This window comes from Mesoplodon bidens (genome assembly GCF_964165515.1).
Source record: "Mesoplodon bidens genome assembly, chromosome: 1".
Classification (NCBI taxonomy): domain Eukaryota; kingdom Metazoa; phylum Chordata; class Mammalia; order Artiodactyla; family Ziphiidae; genus Mesoplodon; species Mesoplodon bidens.
This window is the reverse complement of record NC_138176.1, coordinates 33816433-33833174: the sequence shown is the minus strand read 5'-3', so window position 1 is coordinate 33833174 and position 16742 is coordinate 33816433. Positions and strand designations below refer to the sequence as shown.

Sequence of the window (16742 nt, the reverse complement as noted above, 5' to 3'; positions counted from 1 at the left end):
GGGAAGTCCCTGTAGTTTTTTGTTTGTTTGTTTGTTTTTGCCTTCTACAAGCTGTAGCTATTTGTTTATATAGTGACTTTTCTAAACTATTTTTGCAAAGTCTCTTTTTTTTTTTTGCCTTGTGTGGTCACTGGAATCTCTGTTCCTTTAGCTTACGTTCAGCTAGTGTTTGGAGAGAGATGTCCTTTTTTTTAGGAGTGATAGATCTTTCTTTTGCTTTTCTGTTTTTTTCATTCTTTTAAATTGAATGAACGAGTCTTTAAATTCTGTATTGCTTTACAATTTTCGAAAGTTTCACACACGTGATTTCATATAATCCCGTAATAACCCTTTTTCCCTCACTACCCCTATACTGCCCCTCCCTCCTTCCCTCTCCCTTCTGATAACCACTATTTTGTTCTCTATCTGGAGTCTACGGATATTGATATCTTTGAATGTGAGGAGGCAAAAAGAAAAAAAAGATAAAGAGGTGGAGAGAGAGAGAGAAAGGAAGAGAGGAAGGTGGGAGGGAGGGAGGGAGGAAATAACTCTTCCAGATTGGCTCTGTGCATGTGTGTAGCTTTCCGAATTTCTCAGTATACAGGGGTGCTTTTGAATGTCCTAATTTCCCAAAGGCACTCCCTCCCCAGCTTTTCTTCCTGGAGTTTGGTGCTCTGTTGTAATGCCTTAACTGTAATCTTTTGCCCCAGGTGGCTGTGGGCTGTTCATTAATCTTGCAAGGTTTTTGAGACATCCCTGCTGCGTTTCCACTCTAGGTTAGATGAAACAAAAACAAGTGCCTGTGTCAGTCTGTCAGGTGGCCCCAGACAGATTAGAACACAGAAACACAGTCTTCGTGAGTGAGGTCTGCTCTGGTCCCTCTGGAACCAGGAACCAGTCTCCGACACCACAAGCTGCCCTTGTTAAGACCACTGCCAAGCCAAGGATGGAAGTGGGACAAGGGCAAAAAAAAAAAAGGAAAAAGAAAAAACAAGCCACAGATCTTTGCTGCCGTTTTTTAAGTTGATTCTGACAGTTTCTGCTTGATTTTCTGACATTTTTGTAGAGGGATAGGCCTTTAGAACTGTCTACTGCATCATTTTTGCTGATGTTATTCTGCAAGTGAATGTTTGAACACAGCAATCCTGCCTTATTGTCATAGAGTGAACATCTGGGAAAGGTGGCTGAGCCTTTATTTTACGAAGAAAAGAAATGCCTGAGTATGAAGCTGGAATTCAAGCCTTGTTGGCTTTCTGGCCAGTGGTTTTTCCACTACCCCCCAAAGCCCAGTTTCCGTAAACTACTTTGGTGACTGCCCAAAAGGATGGCCATAGCACTCAATGGACATCCAGGTCCTTGCTGAAAGGTTTCCATTACCCACAAGGCTTATCCTCAAATAGGTAGTGATTTCTTCATCACGTCACTTAGCAGAAATATCCTAATTTAGGAAGGAAGAGAATATCTCTTTCAAGGAGGGACAATGTTTATGAACAGAGGTGCTGCCAGGGAACACTGACTAGGGCAGGGGTGTTTGATGCTTCAGTTGGGATCCTAGCGGACAGCGTAATTGGGCTTGGGATGACAAAATGATTGGTTCTATGGCGTATGAATCATAAACAGACACCATGGTTTTGCCTGTGCTGAGCTGATATGTCCTGTACTCTGCCTAAATAAAATCACATGATCTTAGAAAAGTCACTTACCTGCTCTGGTGCACAGCTGCTTTATCCCTAAAATGCTGAGGTGGGTTTCATGCTGTTTTTGCACCCCTCTGAGTTATAATATAGTGATTCTATTTCTGAGGCTGCTTGATAGTAGTAGAAATAGCAGGGAGTGGGTTTGTGCTCAATATCAGGTTACTCAAAATTCCTTAACCTCTGCCCTCATCTACAAAATGTGAATCATAGTAATTCATCTTATTCTGTTTCAAGGTTGTAAGGAAGAATTAATTTAAAAAATGAGAGAATTGACATAAATATGCTTTAATAACATAAGGTTGATGTATGAGTATAGGAAATTGCTATCAACTTTCATCATCTGGTCAGAGTTTTCTCCCTTAAATATCTCTAGCAGCATGAAGAATTATTTTACACGTACACTATAAAATGCTCCTCCTGAAGAAAGGGACCATTTTTTATTCACTTCAGTTTTTAACCAGGGCTTGACGTATGGTAGCTATGTCTTCAATATGTATTTTTAGTTTAATAAGTATATATTTAAAATCTTTAAGGTCTGCAGTAATTTCCCTGCTCTCATGGAGTATCTCCCAGGGAGTCATAACAAAGTACTTAAAATTTTTGCTTATGTAAAAAGCTGTGTTTTGGAGAAAATAAAAGAACACCAAGCATCTCTGGACATTAACAATCCTCGGGACTTCATTGATTGTTTCCCAATCAAAATGGAACAGGTAAAATATTAATGACAGATTGGTTATCTGTTTGCCTGAATTTTTTTGTTCATTGACTAGTTCTGTACTTATTAGGGATATTTAAATGGTTACGGACAAAATGCTTGGCCAGCACTTTGGGTACTTATGTGTGGATGGATCTGGATTGAACATCAAAGGAGATTTAAAATTGAATTGTTAAATAACAATACATGGACCCTGTTCGTTAGGTACTAATAAGCTACCTGAGGAGAAGGAGAACATACATCTCGGGTGAAATGGAAATACAAACAAATGAGAAATACAAAATACTGAGCCATAAAAGGAAGGTGGATGTGATCATTTCACACAGCATGTGGGAGAGTGAGAAGGAAGGGCTTAGCCTGGGTGGGCTTCCTGAATGTCCTGAGGTTTGATGTAGATCTTCAAATATTTGCAATAAGTCATAGGGGAGGGAATTTCAGATTGGTAGAATGGTGTCATGAGAGGTTCAGAGGTGTGTTGTGGTAAAGAGACTAGATGGATGGAAGAGAGAAGCCTTAAATGAGTGTAACCAAAAATAAATTTGGACAGATGTGGAGTGGGAGGTTGGTGTCTGTCAAGTAACTGTAAACGTGAATGTTGGCAGGAGAAGTTGTGATTTGATCAGGTAGATGTATGAGCCAGAACAAGAGTAGAATGCAAATAATTACTGGGGAAGATTATCCTGGGAGTTCTGTAGAATGATCTGTATGATGAGAATGGAGTTCAGGGACCAGCTGTGAGATTTTTAATTTCTTTGGACTTTGGCTTGATGAAAGCCTGGACCATGGAAATGCAGAAGATTCTGAAATAAAATCAATCTGTCCATCTTGTCATAGTATCAGAGATCTATAAGGATTTGTTTTAGTTAGAGGGGAGGATGAGTCGAATTGTAGGGACTGTATGGGAAATTTCAGTAATAAGACCAAATTCCCTATTTGAGAAGTTCAACCCAGGAGGGAAAAATTCAGATAGTAAATCTGAATAGTGAATTTGAATAGTGGTAGGGTCAAGTTGGAAACTGTGACAAAAGTAATATAGATGCCATAAAAAAACATTTATGTAGGGGCAGAGTTGTTCTTGAACTGGGGAAAGGCAGAATCTAGAACACACTGTAAAAAGCTAAATCTAGAGAAGGAAATTTCTTCATTTGAGGCCACCATTATTTTTTTTAAATAAATTTATTTATTTTATTTTATTTATTTAGTTTTGGCTGCAATGGGTCTTCGTTGCTGCGTGCAGGCTTTCTCTAGTTGAGGCGAGCAGGGGCTACTCTTCGTTGCGGTGTGCAGGCTTCTCATTGCGGCAGCTTCTCTTGTTGCGGAGCACAGGCTCTAGGCGTGCGGGCTTCAGTAGTTGTGGCATGTGGGCTCAGTAGTTGTGGCTCGTGGGCTCTAGAGCACAGGCTCAGTAGTTTGGCGCACGGGCTTAGTTGCTCTGTGGCATGTGGGATCTTTCCGGACCAGGGCTCGAAACCGTGCCCCTTGCCTTGGCAGGCAGATTCTTTTTTTTTTTTTTTGCGATATGCGGGCCTCTCACTGTTGTGGCCTCTCCTGTCGCGGAGCACAGGCTCTGGACGCGCAGGCTCAGCGGCCATGGCTCACGGGCCCAGCCGCTCCGCGGCACGTGGGATCCTCCCGGACCGGGGCACGAACCTGTGTCCCCTGCATTGGCAGGCGGACTCTCAACCACTGTGCCACCAGGGAAGCCCCCTCCAGGCGGATTCTTAACCACTGGGCCACCAGGGAAGTCCCTGAGGGCACTATTATTTTATTCAACCACTTTGTAGCACTGGGCAGAAATGAGAAATCAGTTAGTAGGCTAAAATGGCAAGGCGCCAAAGATGCTGATGAAGATGACTTTCAAAGAATTGTCCCTGGATTTGAATTGGACCGCTCAAATCATGTGTTCCAAACAGAGTGAAATTAAGCAGATGGTGTGGTTTGAAGAAATGGAGGAAGGAAGAAGCGAATTACTTCTCTTCTCTGCTTTGTCTGCTGCTAGGGCAATGATTTTTATCTTTCTGGGGTCCGGTTGATTTGAGAATCTGATTAAAAATATGGACGCCATCCCAGAAAGATGCACCTATATGAGTTCTTGGTATTTTGCACATAATTTGAGGGATTCCCATAATGCTATGAAGCCACTCCACTAATCCTGGGCTAAGGAGGCTCTAAGATGTCTGGTATTTCATTTAACAGTGGCTGCTTCCTCAATGCTATATTTAAAACCCACATTGTTTCTCTGGACTTCACCATAGTATTTAGAGTCTGACGTTTTTTGATAGCATCTTTATTGAATATAATTTACATACCATACCCTTTACACATTTTAAGTACAATTCAACATTTTCACAGAGTTGTGCAGCTGCCAGCACAATCAATATCTGAACACTTTTATCACCTTGAAAAGAAATCCTGTATGCTTTAGGAGTCACCCCCTTTCCTCCCCAACCTCCCCAGCTCTAAACACTAATCTACTTTCCATCTCTATAGATTTGCTATTCTGGACATTTCATATTAATGGAATTATACAATATGTATAATTCATACAATATGTATGATAACATCTTTTGTGTCTAGCTTCTTTCACTTAACAATGTTTTTAAGGTTCATTGATTATGTATCATATATCAGTACTTCACTCCTATAAATGGTTGAATGATATTTCAGTGTGGATATACCACATTTTATATATCTGTTTGTTGGTTGATGGACATTTTGGTTGCATCTGTTTTTTGGTCATTATGAATAATGTTTCTGTGGACATTTGTGTACAGGTTTTTGTGTATACATATGTTTTAATTTCTCTTGGGTATATACCTAGTGGTAGAATTGTTGGGTCTATGATAACTTTATATTTAACCTTTGGAGGAAGTGTGGCAGATCAAAGACTTAATGTAAGGCTGAAACTATAAAACTCTTAGAAGAAAACTTACGCATAAAATTCCACCATTTTATATTCTCATCAGCATTGTATGAAGGGTACAATTTATTCACATCCTTGACAGTACTTCTAATTATCTGTCCTTTTGATTCTAGCCATCCTAGAAAGTGTGAAGTGGTCTTTCCTTGTGGTTTTTTTTTTGTTGTTGTTGTTGTTGTTTTGTTTGTTTGTTTGGTTTTTGCACTACGCGGCCCCGTCACTGTTGCGGCCTCTCCCATTGCGCAGCACAGGCTCCGGACGCGCAGGCCCAGACGCTCCGCGGCATGTGGGATCCTCCCGGACCGGGGCACGAACCCGTGTCCCCTGCATCGGTAGGCGGACTCCCAGCCACTGCACCACCAGGGAAGCCCCTCCTTGTGGTTTTGATTTGCATTTCCCTGATGGCTAATGGTGTTGAGCATCTTTCATGTGCTTGTTGGCCATTTATGTATCTCTTTGGAAAAATGTCTATTTCAGTGCTTTGCCCATTTTTGAATTTGGTTATTACTTTTTTAAAAATTAATTTTTATTGGAGTATCGAGTAGAGTTCCCTGAGCTATACAGTAGGGTCTCATTAGTTATCTATTTTATACAGAGTATCAATAGTGTGTATATGTCAATCCCAATCTCCCCATTCATCCCACCCCCCCTTTCCCCCCTTGGTGTCCATACATTTGTTCTCTACACCTGTGTCTCTATTTCTGCCTTGCAAATAAGATCATCTATACCATGTTCTAGATTCCACATATATGCATTAATATACGATATTGGTTTTTCTCTTTCTGACTTACTTCCCTATATATGACAGTTTCTAGGTCCATCCACATGTCTACAAATGACCCAATTTCGTTCCATTTTATGGATGAGTAATATTCCATTGTATATATGTACCACATCTACTTTATCCATTCCTCTGCTGATGGACATTTAGGTTGCTTCCATGTCCTGGCTTTTGGAAATAGTGCTGCAATGAACATTGGTTGCATGTGTCTTTTTGAATTATGGTTTTCTCCTGGTATATGTCCAGGACTGGGATTGCTGGGTCATATGGTAGTTCTATTTTTAGTTTTTTAAGGAACCTCCATACTGTTCTCTATAGTGGCTGTATCCATTTACATTCCCACTAACAGTGCAGGAGGGTTCCCTTTTCTCCACACCCTCTCCAGCATTTATTGTTTGTAGATTTTTTGATGATGGCCATTCTGACCGGTGTGAGATGATATCTCATTGTAGTTTTGATTTGCATTTCTCTAATGATTAATGATGTTGAGCATTCTTTCATGTGTTTGTTGGCAATCTGTATATCTTCTTTGGAGAGATGTCTATTTAGGTCTTCTGCCCATTTTTGGATTGGGTTGTTTGTTTTTTTGTTATTGATCTGCATGAGCTGTTTGTATGTTTTGGAGATTAATCCTTTGTCAGTTGCTTCATTTGCAGATATTTTCTCCCATTCTAAGGGTTTTCTTTCGTCTTGTTTATGATTTCCTTTGCTCTGCAAAAGCTTTTAAGTTTAATTAGGTCCTATTTGTTTATTTTTGTTTTTATTTTTAAATTGTTGAAATGTAAGAGTTCTTCAGTGTTATAGATACAAGTGCCTTATCAGATATATGATTTGCAGACATTTTGTCCCATTTTATGGGTTGTCTTTTTACTTTATTTTTAAAATTATTTTATTTTATTTTATTTTATTTTATATATTTTTTGGCCATGCCATGCAGGTATGTAGGATCTTAGTGCCTTGACCAGGGATTGAACTCACGCTCCCTGCATAGGAAGTGTGGAGTCTTAACCACTGGACCACCAGGGAGTCCCTGTCCTTTTACTTTCTTGATAGTGTGTTTTGAAATTCAAACGTTTTCGATTTCATGAAATCCAATTTATTAATCTTTTTCTTTGGTTGCCTGTGCTTTCGGTGTCGTATATAAGAAACTATTATCTAATCCAAGGTCACGATGATTCCCTCCAAGTTTTCTTCTAAAATTTTTTAGTTTTAGCTCTTATATTTAGGTCTATGATCCCTTTTAAATCAATTTTTGATAATAGTGTGAGGTATGGGTCCAACTTCATTTTTTTTGCATGTGGGTGTCCAGTTGTCCCAGCACCATTTGTTGAAAAGACTATTCTCTTCACATAGAATGATCTCGGCAACTTTGTTGAAAATTAGTTGTAAATGTGAAGGGTTTACTTTTGGACTCTCAATTCTATTCCACTTGTCTATATATCTTGCTCTTTGCCAGTACCACACAATCTTGATTACCATAGCTTTATTGTAATTTTAATATGGGAAGTGTGAGTCTTCCAATTTTGTTCTTCTTTCCAAGATTGTTCTATCTATTCTTGGTCACTTAAATTTCCACATGAATTTTAGAACAATCTCATCAATTTCTGCAAAAAAGCTAACAGTGATTTTGATATGGATCATGATGAATCTGTAGGTCAGTTCGGGAGTAATGCCATCTTAAGAATACTAAGTCTTTCAGTAGATGAACATGGGATGTATTTCCACGTATTTAGTTCTTCTTTAATTTCTTTCAGCAAGGTTTTGTACAGGCTAACTTACTTTTGATAGGCTATGTGTACATAACCACTGATGCTTCAAATTCACTTGCACAGATGGAAATAGTAATGGTTTATAAGAACTCTGCTCTCCTTCTTGGTCTCAGAGTAATTTTGAGTTGACAAGGTTAGAAAACTGTGTGAAGTTGATGTTACCAATGAGGATGACTACTTTTATCTACCAAGTACAACTGTCGATAGGGTTAAGTCTATCTTAATGGTGTTGGATTACATAATATTGGGCATGCCACAGGTCATTTGGGGATTATAAGAGCCTTATTAAATTAGTGCTGGTCTAGAGGACTGGATAGGAAGAAATTATTTTTTGGTTTGTTAATGACTTCTGTAGTCATTATTTCAGATTGTCCCATTGTTATTTTCAATTTTGAATCACATATATCCCTCATCTAAACCAACCTTAGTTGGCCTTGTGAAGGGCTTTTACTCTCCCAACTTCTGACTTGTGAGAGCTTTATTCAGTCACTTCCTTACCCTTAGCATCTGCACTTGTTTCCTAGACCAAGTTGCCTATTGCCTCATATCTTGGAATACAGTAGTGGCCAGCCCCATTTTGTCTTTGTGAATCCATTCTCTTTCTCTATAATCTATTCTAAGATGTGCTGCCATGTTAGTTTTTGCACATTTTCAACTTCATAATGGGTCTTTAGGCAACACAGAATCCACATAAATTCTTCAGTGGGAGAAGAGAATTACAAACTCTTGATTCTGGCTTATAATGGTTTTCAAAATATATCTCTAATTTGCTCATTTCTATCAATTAAGATTGTGTTTGCCTACCAATAAGAAAAAAAATTAACAAAGGCTTAAAGAAACAGTGGGTTTATTTATCTCACATAGAGAGAGTCTCATGTTGGGCAGTCCAGAGCTAGCCCTGAAGTATCATGGACTCAAGTGCCTTCCATTTTTCTTCAGCATTCTTAAGTATATAGGCTTCATCTTCATGCTCAGATACTCATCTTCCAAGATGACGTCTACACCACCTTCACCTTCATATCTGTGTTTTGAGTATGAAGAAAGAAAGGGAGAAACTGGCATCAGTAGGCCATTGGTAAGGAGTGTGTTGCTTGGCCAATGTAGCGCAAAAGAGGCTTGGAATGAAATTTTTAGACAAGCAAGGGAAAAGGAGTAGGTAATGAAGATTGTGTTAGCCCAATCCACAGACTTTGCCATACCATACAGTTGTTGTTTTAATACTGGACTCCAGTGTCTAAGTTTGCTTAGCTTTATAACAATGTGTGTTATTTTGGATTGACTGTAATTATATATGCTGGCAAACTATCAGATAATTACATCAAATAATTCCTAGGAAAAGCACAGTCAACAGATGGAGTTTACTTTTGAAAACTTGATAGCCACTGTAACTGATTTGTTTGGAGCTGGGACAGAGAAAACGAACACTACACTGAGATATGGGCTCCTCCTCCTGCTAAAGTGCCGAGAGGTCACAGGTATGAGCAAGATGGTGGGCAGAGTGAATTTCAGAGAAGATATTGGGTCCTCCATTTATTTCTCTTAGAGAGGCTTTATTTTTGAAATTTCTGTGCCACCAGCTATAAGTTTAAAATTAAAATATTTAAAAAAGGTTAAAAGTGAGACAAATTTGTACAATAGGGGAGAAGGACTGAGAAAAGTGAAGACAGTGTGAGCAGTAGCAAAGGCAGTAAACCTATGGATTTCATCAATAAAAAATTCTGGATAAGTGTCTGGACTTCATGGGAAGGGATTTGCAGCAGGCACAGCCAGCATAAATTGGCCTAGGGTTGAATATTAGTTTTCTTAAGAACAGTCCACTTTGAATGGTAGGTATGTTTTTGCAGAAATCTTTCCTTATTCTGAATATGCAGCATTCTAATGCTAGGGTAGGGAAGATGGGAACTATATTTGTTGAAGTATACCATAACTTCTAGAAATCTGGTAAGAAAGGCTGAGAAAATTTCCACAGTCTGGGAAGTTCTTTACAAGGTTAGATTTAGAAAAAGATATATGCTGTTTAGACAAAAGATGTGCCTAAGAGAATTTTTTCCCTTTTTGAACAACTTTAGTTTTTCCCATTTTATTAAGATATAATTAACAAATATAAATTTATATATTTAAGGTGTACAACATGATTTCATATTGTGAAATCAAATTGCGAAATGATTTCCACAATCAAGCTAATTAACTACTCTTAGCAAAGTTCAAGTATACAATACAGCATTGTTAACTATGGTCACCATGTTGTATTGATACTTTAGATCCCCAGAACTTGTCCATATTATAACTGAAAGTTTGTACCCTTTGACCAGCATCTCCCCATTTCCCCCACCACAGCCTCTGACAACCATCCCTCCACTCTTTGTTTCTATGAGTATGACTTTTTTATATTTCACATGTAAGTTAGGTCATGCAGTATTTGTCTTTTTGTGTCTAGTTTACTTTTTCTTAGCATAATATCCTCTAGGTTCATTCACGTTGTTGCAAATGGCAGGATTTTCACCTTTATTGGCTGAATAATATTCTGTTGTATACATCATCTTTTCTTTATCTATTTATCCATTGATAGACACTTAGGTTGTTTCCATATCTTGGCTATTGTGAATAATGTTGCAATGAACATGGGAATGCAGATATCTCTTTGAGATACTGATTTCATTTCCTTTGGATATATACCCAGAAGTGAAATTGTTGGATCATATGGTAGTTCTGTTTTTGATTTTTTGAGGAACTTTTATGCTGTTTTCCATGATGGCTGTACCAGTTTACATTTCCATCAACAGTGTATAAGGGTTTCCTTTTTTCCACATCCTCACTAATACTTGTTATCTCTTGTCTTTTTGATAATAGCCACACTAACAGGTGTATGGTGATATCTTATTCCCCTGATGTTGAGTACCTTTTCATATACCTGTTGGCCATTTGTACATCTTCTTTGGAAAAATGTTTATTCAGGTCTTTTACCCATTTTAATTGGGTTATTATTACTGTTATTATTATTAGCTATTGAGTTGAGTTCCTTATATAATTTAGATATTAACACCTTGTCAAATATATTTCACAAATATTTTCTCCCATTCTGTAGGTTGCCTTTTCATTTTGTTGATTGTTCCTTTTCCTGTGTAGAAGCTTTTTTATACTGATGTAGTCTTACTTGTTTATTTTTGACTTTATTGCCTGTGTGTTTGGTGTCATATCAAAAATTATTGCCAAGACCATGTCAGGGAACTTTTCCCCTATGTTTTTTACTAGGAGCTTTATGATTTGAGGTCTTACATTTAAGTCTTTAATCCATTTTGAATTAATTTTTATGAATGGTATAAGATAAGGATCAAATTATATTCTTTTGTATGTGAATATACAGTTTTCCCAGCACCATTTATTGAAGAGACTATAATTTTCCCACTGTGTATTCTTGGCACCCTTGTCAAAGAGAGTTGACTGTAGATACATGGATTTACAGATCTTTCTCAACTTACCCTGGGGTTACATCCCAGTGAACCCGTTTTAAGTTAAAAATGTCATATGTCAAAAATGTGCTTAATACATCTAACTTACTAAATAGCATAGTTTAGTTTAGCCTACTTTAAACATGCTCAGAACACATACATTAGTCTATAGTTGGGCAAAATCACCTGCCACAAAGATTATTTTATTATAAACATTGAATATCTCATGTAATTTATTGAATACTGTACTGAAAGTGAGAAACAGAATAGTTGTATGGGTGCAGAATGTGGTTGTACTTGTATTGGTTGTTTATCCTCATGATTGCATGGCTGATTGGGAGTTGTGGCTTGCTGCTTCCACCCAGCATTATGAGAGGGTATCATACTGCATATTGCTCGTCTAAGAAAGGACCAAAATTCAAAATTCCAAGTACAGTTTCTACTCAATGCATATGGCTTTTCTACCATTGTAAAGTGGAAAAAACTGTAAATGGTACTGCATAAGTTGGGGACCATCTGTATTTCTGCTGTATTCATTATGTTCCATTGATCTATGTGTCTGTTTTTATGCCATTCTACTGGTTTTTTTTGTTTTGTTTTTTGTTTTTTTTTGTGTTACGGGGGCCTCTCACTGTTGTGGCCTCTCCCGTTGAGGAGCACAGGCTCCGGACATGCAGGCTCAGTGGCCATGGCTCACAGCCCTAGCTGCTCTGCGGCATGTGGGATCTTCCCGGACCGGGGCACGAACCCGTGTCCCCTGCATCGGCAGGCGGACACTCAACCACTGCACCACCAGGGAAGCCCTCTACTGTTTTTATTACTGTATCTTTGTAATATAGTTTAAAATCAGAAAATGTGGTGCCTCCAGCTTTGTTTTACTTTCTCAAGATTATTTGGTTTGTTCAAGGTTTTTTTGTGGTTCCATATGAATTTTAAGATTTCTTTTTCTATTTCTGTGAAAATGTCATTAGAATTTTGATAAGGATTACATTGAATCAGTAGATTGCTTTAGGTAATGTGGACATTTAGAGAATATTCATTCTTCTAATCCATGACTGCAGGATATCTTTTTATTTGTGTTCTCTTCGATTCTTTTTAATTTTGGTGTTTTATAGTTTCTGATGTACAGATCTTTCACCTCTTTGGTTAAATTTATTACTAAGTGTTCTATTCTTTTTGATGGTTTTATAAATGGATTTTTTTTTTTTTTTTTTTTTTTTTGCGGTACACGGGCCTCTCACTGTTGTGGGCTCTCCCGTTGCGGAGCACAGGCTCCGGACGCGCAGGCTCAGTGGCCATGGCTCACGGGCCCAGCCACTCTGCGGCATGTCGGATCCTCCTGGACCGGGGCACGAACCCATGTCCCCTGCATCAGCAGGCAGACTCTCAACCACTGCGCCACCAGGGAAGCCCTATAAGTGGATTCTTTTTATCATTTCTCTCTCAGTTAGTTCATTGTTAGTATATAGAAACATAACTGATTTCTATACACTGAGTTGTATCTTGCTATTTTACTGAATTTGTTTATTAGCTCTAACAGTTTTTGGTGTAGTCTTTAGGATTTTCTATATATAAGATCCTATCATTGTAAATAGAGAAAATTTAACTTCTTCCTTTACAAAATGGATGCCTTTATTTTTCTTGTCTAATTGCTTTGGCTAGGACTTCTAGTACTATGTTAAATAAAAGTGGGGAGAGTAAGCATCCTTGTCTGGTTCCTGATCTTAGAAGAATAGCTTATAGTAATATTAATCAAAGAATTATATTTGCTTAATTGGAATAATATCAGAAAATACCTTTTGATAAAAATCCATCAATGTTGGTATAATTAGGTTAAAATATTCCTTAATAAACTGAGTGTTAAAAGGTTCTGGCTCAGAAGAGCAGGAACAAAATGGTGGGGTCATAATTTCATGTACTATTTGTTTCCCACTTACACTGGATTAAAAACATCATGCTATACATTTCATTTGGTCTCCAATATTCATTAAAAATTATAAATGGTTTAAAATAAATACAATTATACAGCTAATATATTTTACCTCTTAAAAAAAAGCATAGCTTATAGCATTTTACCTTTTTTTTGGTTAACCATCCACTCTTCCCTTTACTTATTTATTTATTTTAAAATTAAGTGCTTTATTGAGGTAACATTGGTTTATAACATTATATATGTTCCATGTGTACAACATCACATTTTGTATACACTGCAGTGTGCTCACCACCAAAAGTGTAGTTTCCATCCGTTCACCATACAGTTGACCTCCTTTACCCATCTTGCCCTCCCTCCACTCTGCTTCCCTTCTGGTAACCACTACTCTGTTCTGTGTATCTATGTTTTTGTTTTTGTTTTGTTTGTTTGTTTGTATATTCCACATGTGAATGGAACCATACAGTATTTGTCTTTCTCTGACTGGCTCATTTCACTTAGCATAATACCCTCAAGGTCTACCCATGTTGCAAATGGCAAGGTTTCTTTCTTTCTTTCCTTCCTTTCTCCCTCCCTCCCTTCCTTCCCCCCTCCCTTCCTCCCTCCCTCCCTCCCTTTCCTTCCTTCCTTCCTTCCTTCCTTCCTTCCTTCCTTCCTTCCTCCCTTCCTTCCTTTCTTTCTTTCTTTCTTTCTTTCTCTCTTTCTTTCACTGAGTAGTATTGCACTGTATATATACCACATCATCTTTATCCATTCATCTGTTTATGGCCACATAGGTTGTTTCCATATCTTGGAAACATTAGAAATCCCCATACTCTTTTCCATAGTGGCTGAACCAGTTTACATTTCCACCAACAGCATATGGGGATTTCTTTGTCACTGACTTTTGGCAGTTTTAATATAATGTGTCTTGGAGAAGGTCTTTTTGCATTGAGGTAATTAGGTGTTCTCTTAGCTTCATGCACTTATATATCCAGTTCCTTTCCCAGGTTTAGGAGGTTCTCAGTTATTATTTCTTTAAATGAACTCTCTGTTCCCTTCTCCCTCTCTTCTCCTTGTGGGATACCCATTATCCTTATGTTGTCCTTCCTAATGGATTCCAATAGTTCTTTTAGAATTTCTTCAATTTTTTTAACACCTTATTTCTCTCTCCTCTTCAACCAGAATCATGTCTAGATTTCTATCTTCAGGCTCCCTAATTCTCTCTTCCATGGGATGCCCTATTTCCAGTGCTTTATAACAGCGGTCCCCAACCTTTTTGGCATCAGGGATGGGTTTCATGGAAGACAGTTTTTCCACGAACGGGGGCAGTGGGTGATGGTTCAGGCAGTAATGTGAGCGATGGGGAGCTATGGGGATCAGCAGATGAAGCTTCGCTCACTGGCCCACCACTCACTTCCTGTTGTGCAGCCCGATTCCTAACAGGTGGCCCAGCGGTTGGGGAACGCCTGCTTTATAATGTGTTCTTCATCTCATTTATTGCATGCTTCAGCTCCAGACTTTTTTTTTTTTTAATGTTTCAGTCTCTTTGGTAAGGTATTCTTTCTATTCATTAATTTCATTTCTTAGCGCATTGAACTGCCTGACTGAGTTTTGCTGTATCATGTTGAGGTTGAGTTTCTTCACGACAGCTCTCTTGAATTGTCTATCAATTAGATCTCAATATTCTGTGATTTTCAGTTTGGCTTCTGGAGAATTTTTATGCTATTGTTAACGATGGTGCTTGATGAGTTGTTCTTCTACTGGTGCATTTGAAGTAGCAAACACCTTTCTTCGTTAGGTAAAGGTGTTTTGTCTTTCTTTTAAACTTGTTTCTAACAATTCAACAGGTTTGTAATTGGAGGCCTTTTTGTTTGTTTGTTTTCGGTAGATGACACTATAGCACAAGTTTTTGGTTTCTCTTACTTCAGCTGCCTCTGGCTATATTTGAGAATTGGCACTTTCCACCCCACTGCCTTTGCCAGAGGTGTTGTTTGGTGCCCTCATTGTCACTACTGATGCCTCATTGTCATTGGTGCCTTGCTGTTGCTGGTGTCACTGCTATTGCTGGCATTGCCACCTGGGGAACCAGAACGGCAGGCACCTTGTCCAGGGTCGTCTGGGCTGTGGGCTTCACTGCCGAGGAGGGAGGGTGGGAGTTGGAGGGCAGTTGGAGCTATGGTCACCTCTGTTGCATTAGGGGTTTTCACGTTCATGGGTGCTGCTGCTGTGGGTGGGAGGGTGGGGATCCAGAGTTGCAGGTGCTTCCACAGCTGAAGGGACAGTCACAGGTCCTGCTGCCACTTCTCAGTTCCCTGTGGCTTTAGGTGCTGTTGTGACTGGGAGGTCAGAATTGTGTGCAATGCCCCCCCCCCCACTACTCCTGGATTCTCTGGGGCTGTGGGCTTAGACGCCATGACTGGGTGCCAGCATCTCAGGCATTGCCTCACCTGTTCCCTCCATTCTGCCTCCTCTACGCGTTCCAATCCACCCACCTTTAAATGTAGAGATGTGTGGAATTCTCTGGCATCCTCGTGTGTTGGGCAGAGTTCCCTTTGTTGAGTTATGGACGTTTAACTGGTTGTACATTGAAGGTGGGGACAAAGGGAGTGTCTCACACTGCTGTAATGCTGATGTCACTCCCCTCACCGTTGAGTATGTTAGACCTGGGCTTGTCATATATGTTGAGATACAGTCCTTTATTTTGTTGAGATACATTCCTTCTATACATAATTTGTTGGGAGGAGTTTTTGCCATGAAAGGATGTTAAATTTTGTCCAACGTTTTTTCTGCATCTATTGAGATGACAGTATGATTTTTATCCTTTATTCTATTACTGTGGTACATCATATTTAGTGTTTTGCATATTTTGAAGCACCCATATATCTCAAGGATAAATCTGGCTTAATCATAGTGTGCAATCGTTCTTTTTATTTATTTATTTATTTATTTATTTATTTTATTTATTTTTGGCTGTGCTGGGTCCTCGCTGCTGTGCGCGGGCTCTCTCAAGTTGAGGCGAGCAGGGGCTACTCTTCATTGTGGTGTGCCGGCCTCTCACTGTGGTGTGCGGCATGTGGGATCTTCCCAGACCAGGGCTCGAACCCGTGTCCCCTGCATTGGCAGGCGGACTCTCAACCACTGCGCCACCAGGGAAGCCTGGTGTGTGATCCTTCTAATGTGCTCTTATATTCAGTTTGCTAGCATTGTGTTGAGAACTTTTTTTTTTTTTTTTGTGGTACACGGGCCTCTCCCTGTTGTGCCCTCTCCCGTTGCGAAGCACAGGCTCTGGACATGCAGGCTCAGCGGCCATGGCTCACGGGCCCAGCTGCTCCACAGCATGTGGGATCTTCCCAGACCGGGGCACGAACCCGTGTCCCCTGCATTGGCAGGCAGACTCTCAACCACTGCGCCACCAGGGAAGCCCAGTGTTGAGAATTTTTGCATCTATGTTCATCAGGAATATTGGCCTATAATTTTCTTTTTTTGTACTTATGTCACACTTCCAAAGGAAATATTCCAG

At 39.2% G+C, this 16742-nt stretch overlaps 1 protein-coding gene across 1 annotated transcript in view; it reads left to right on the top strand.

Annotated features, from left to right (window-relative positions):
* LOC308624258 (cytochrome P450 2C18-like) overlaps positions 1-16742 on the top strand; it is a gene marked incomplete at its 5' end in the record, with an annotated part of 44932 nt that overhangs the window by 13938 nt on the left and 14252 nt on the right. Inside the window, 2 exon segments of the mRNA XM_081247351.1 lie at positions 2210-2386; positions 9195-9336. Coding sequence (XP_081103477.1) covers positions 2210-2386; positions 9195-9336 — 319 coding nt within the window.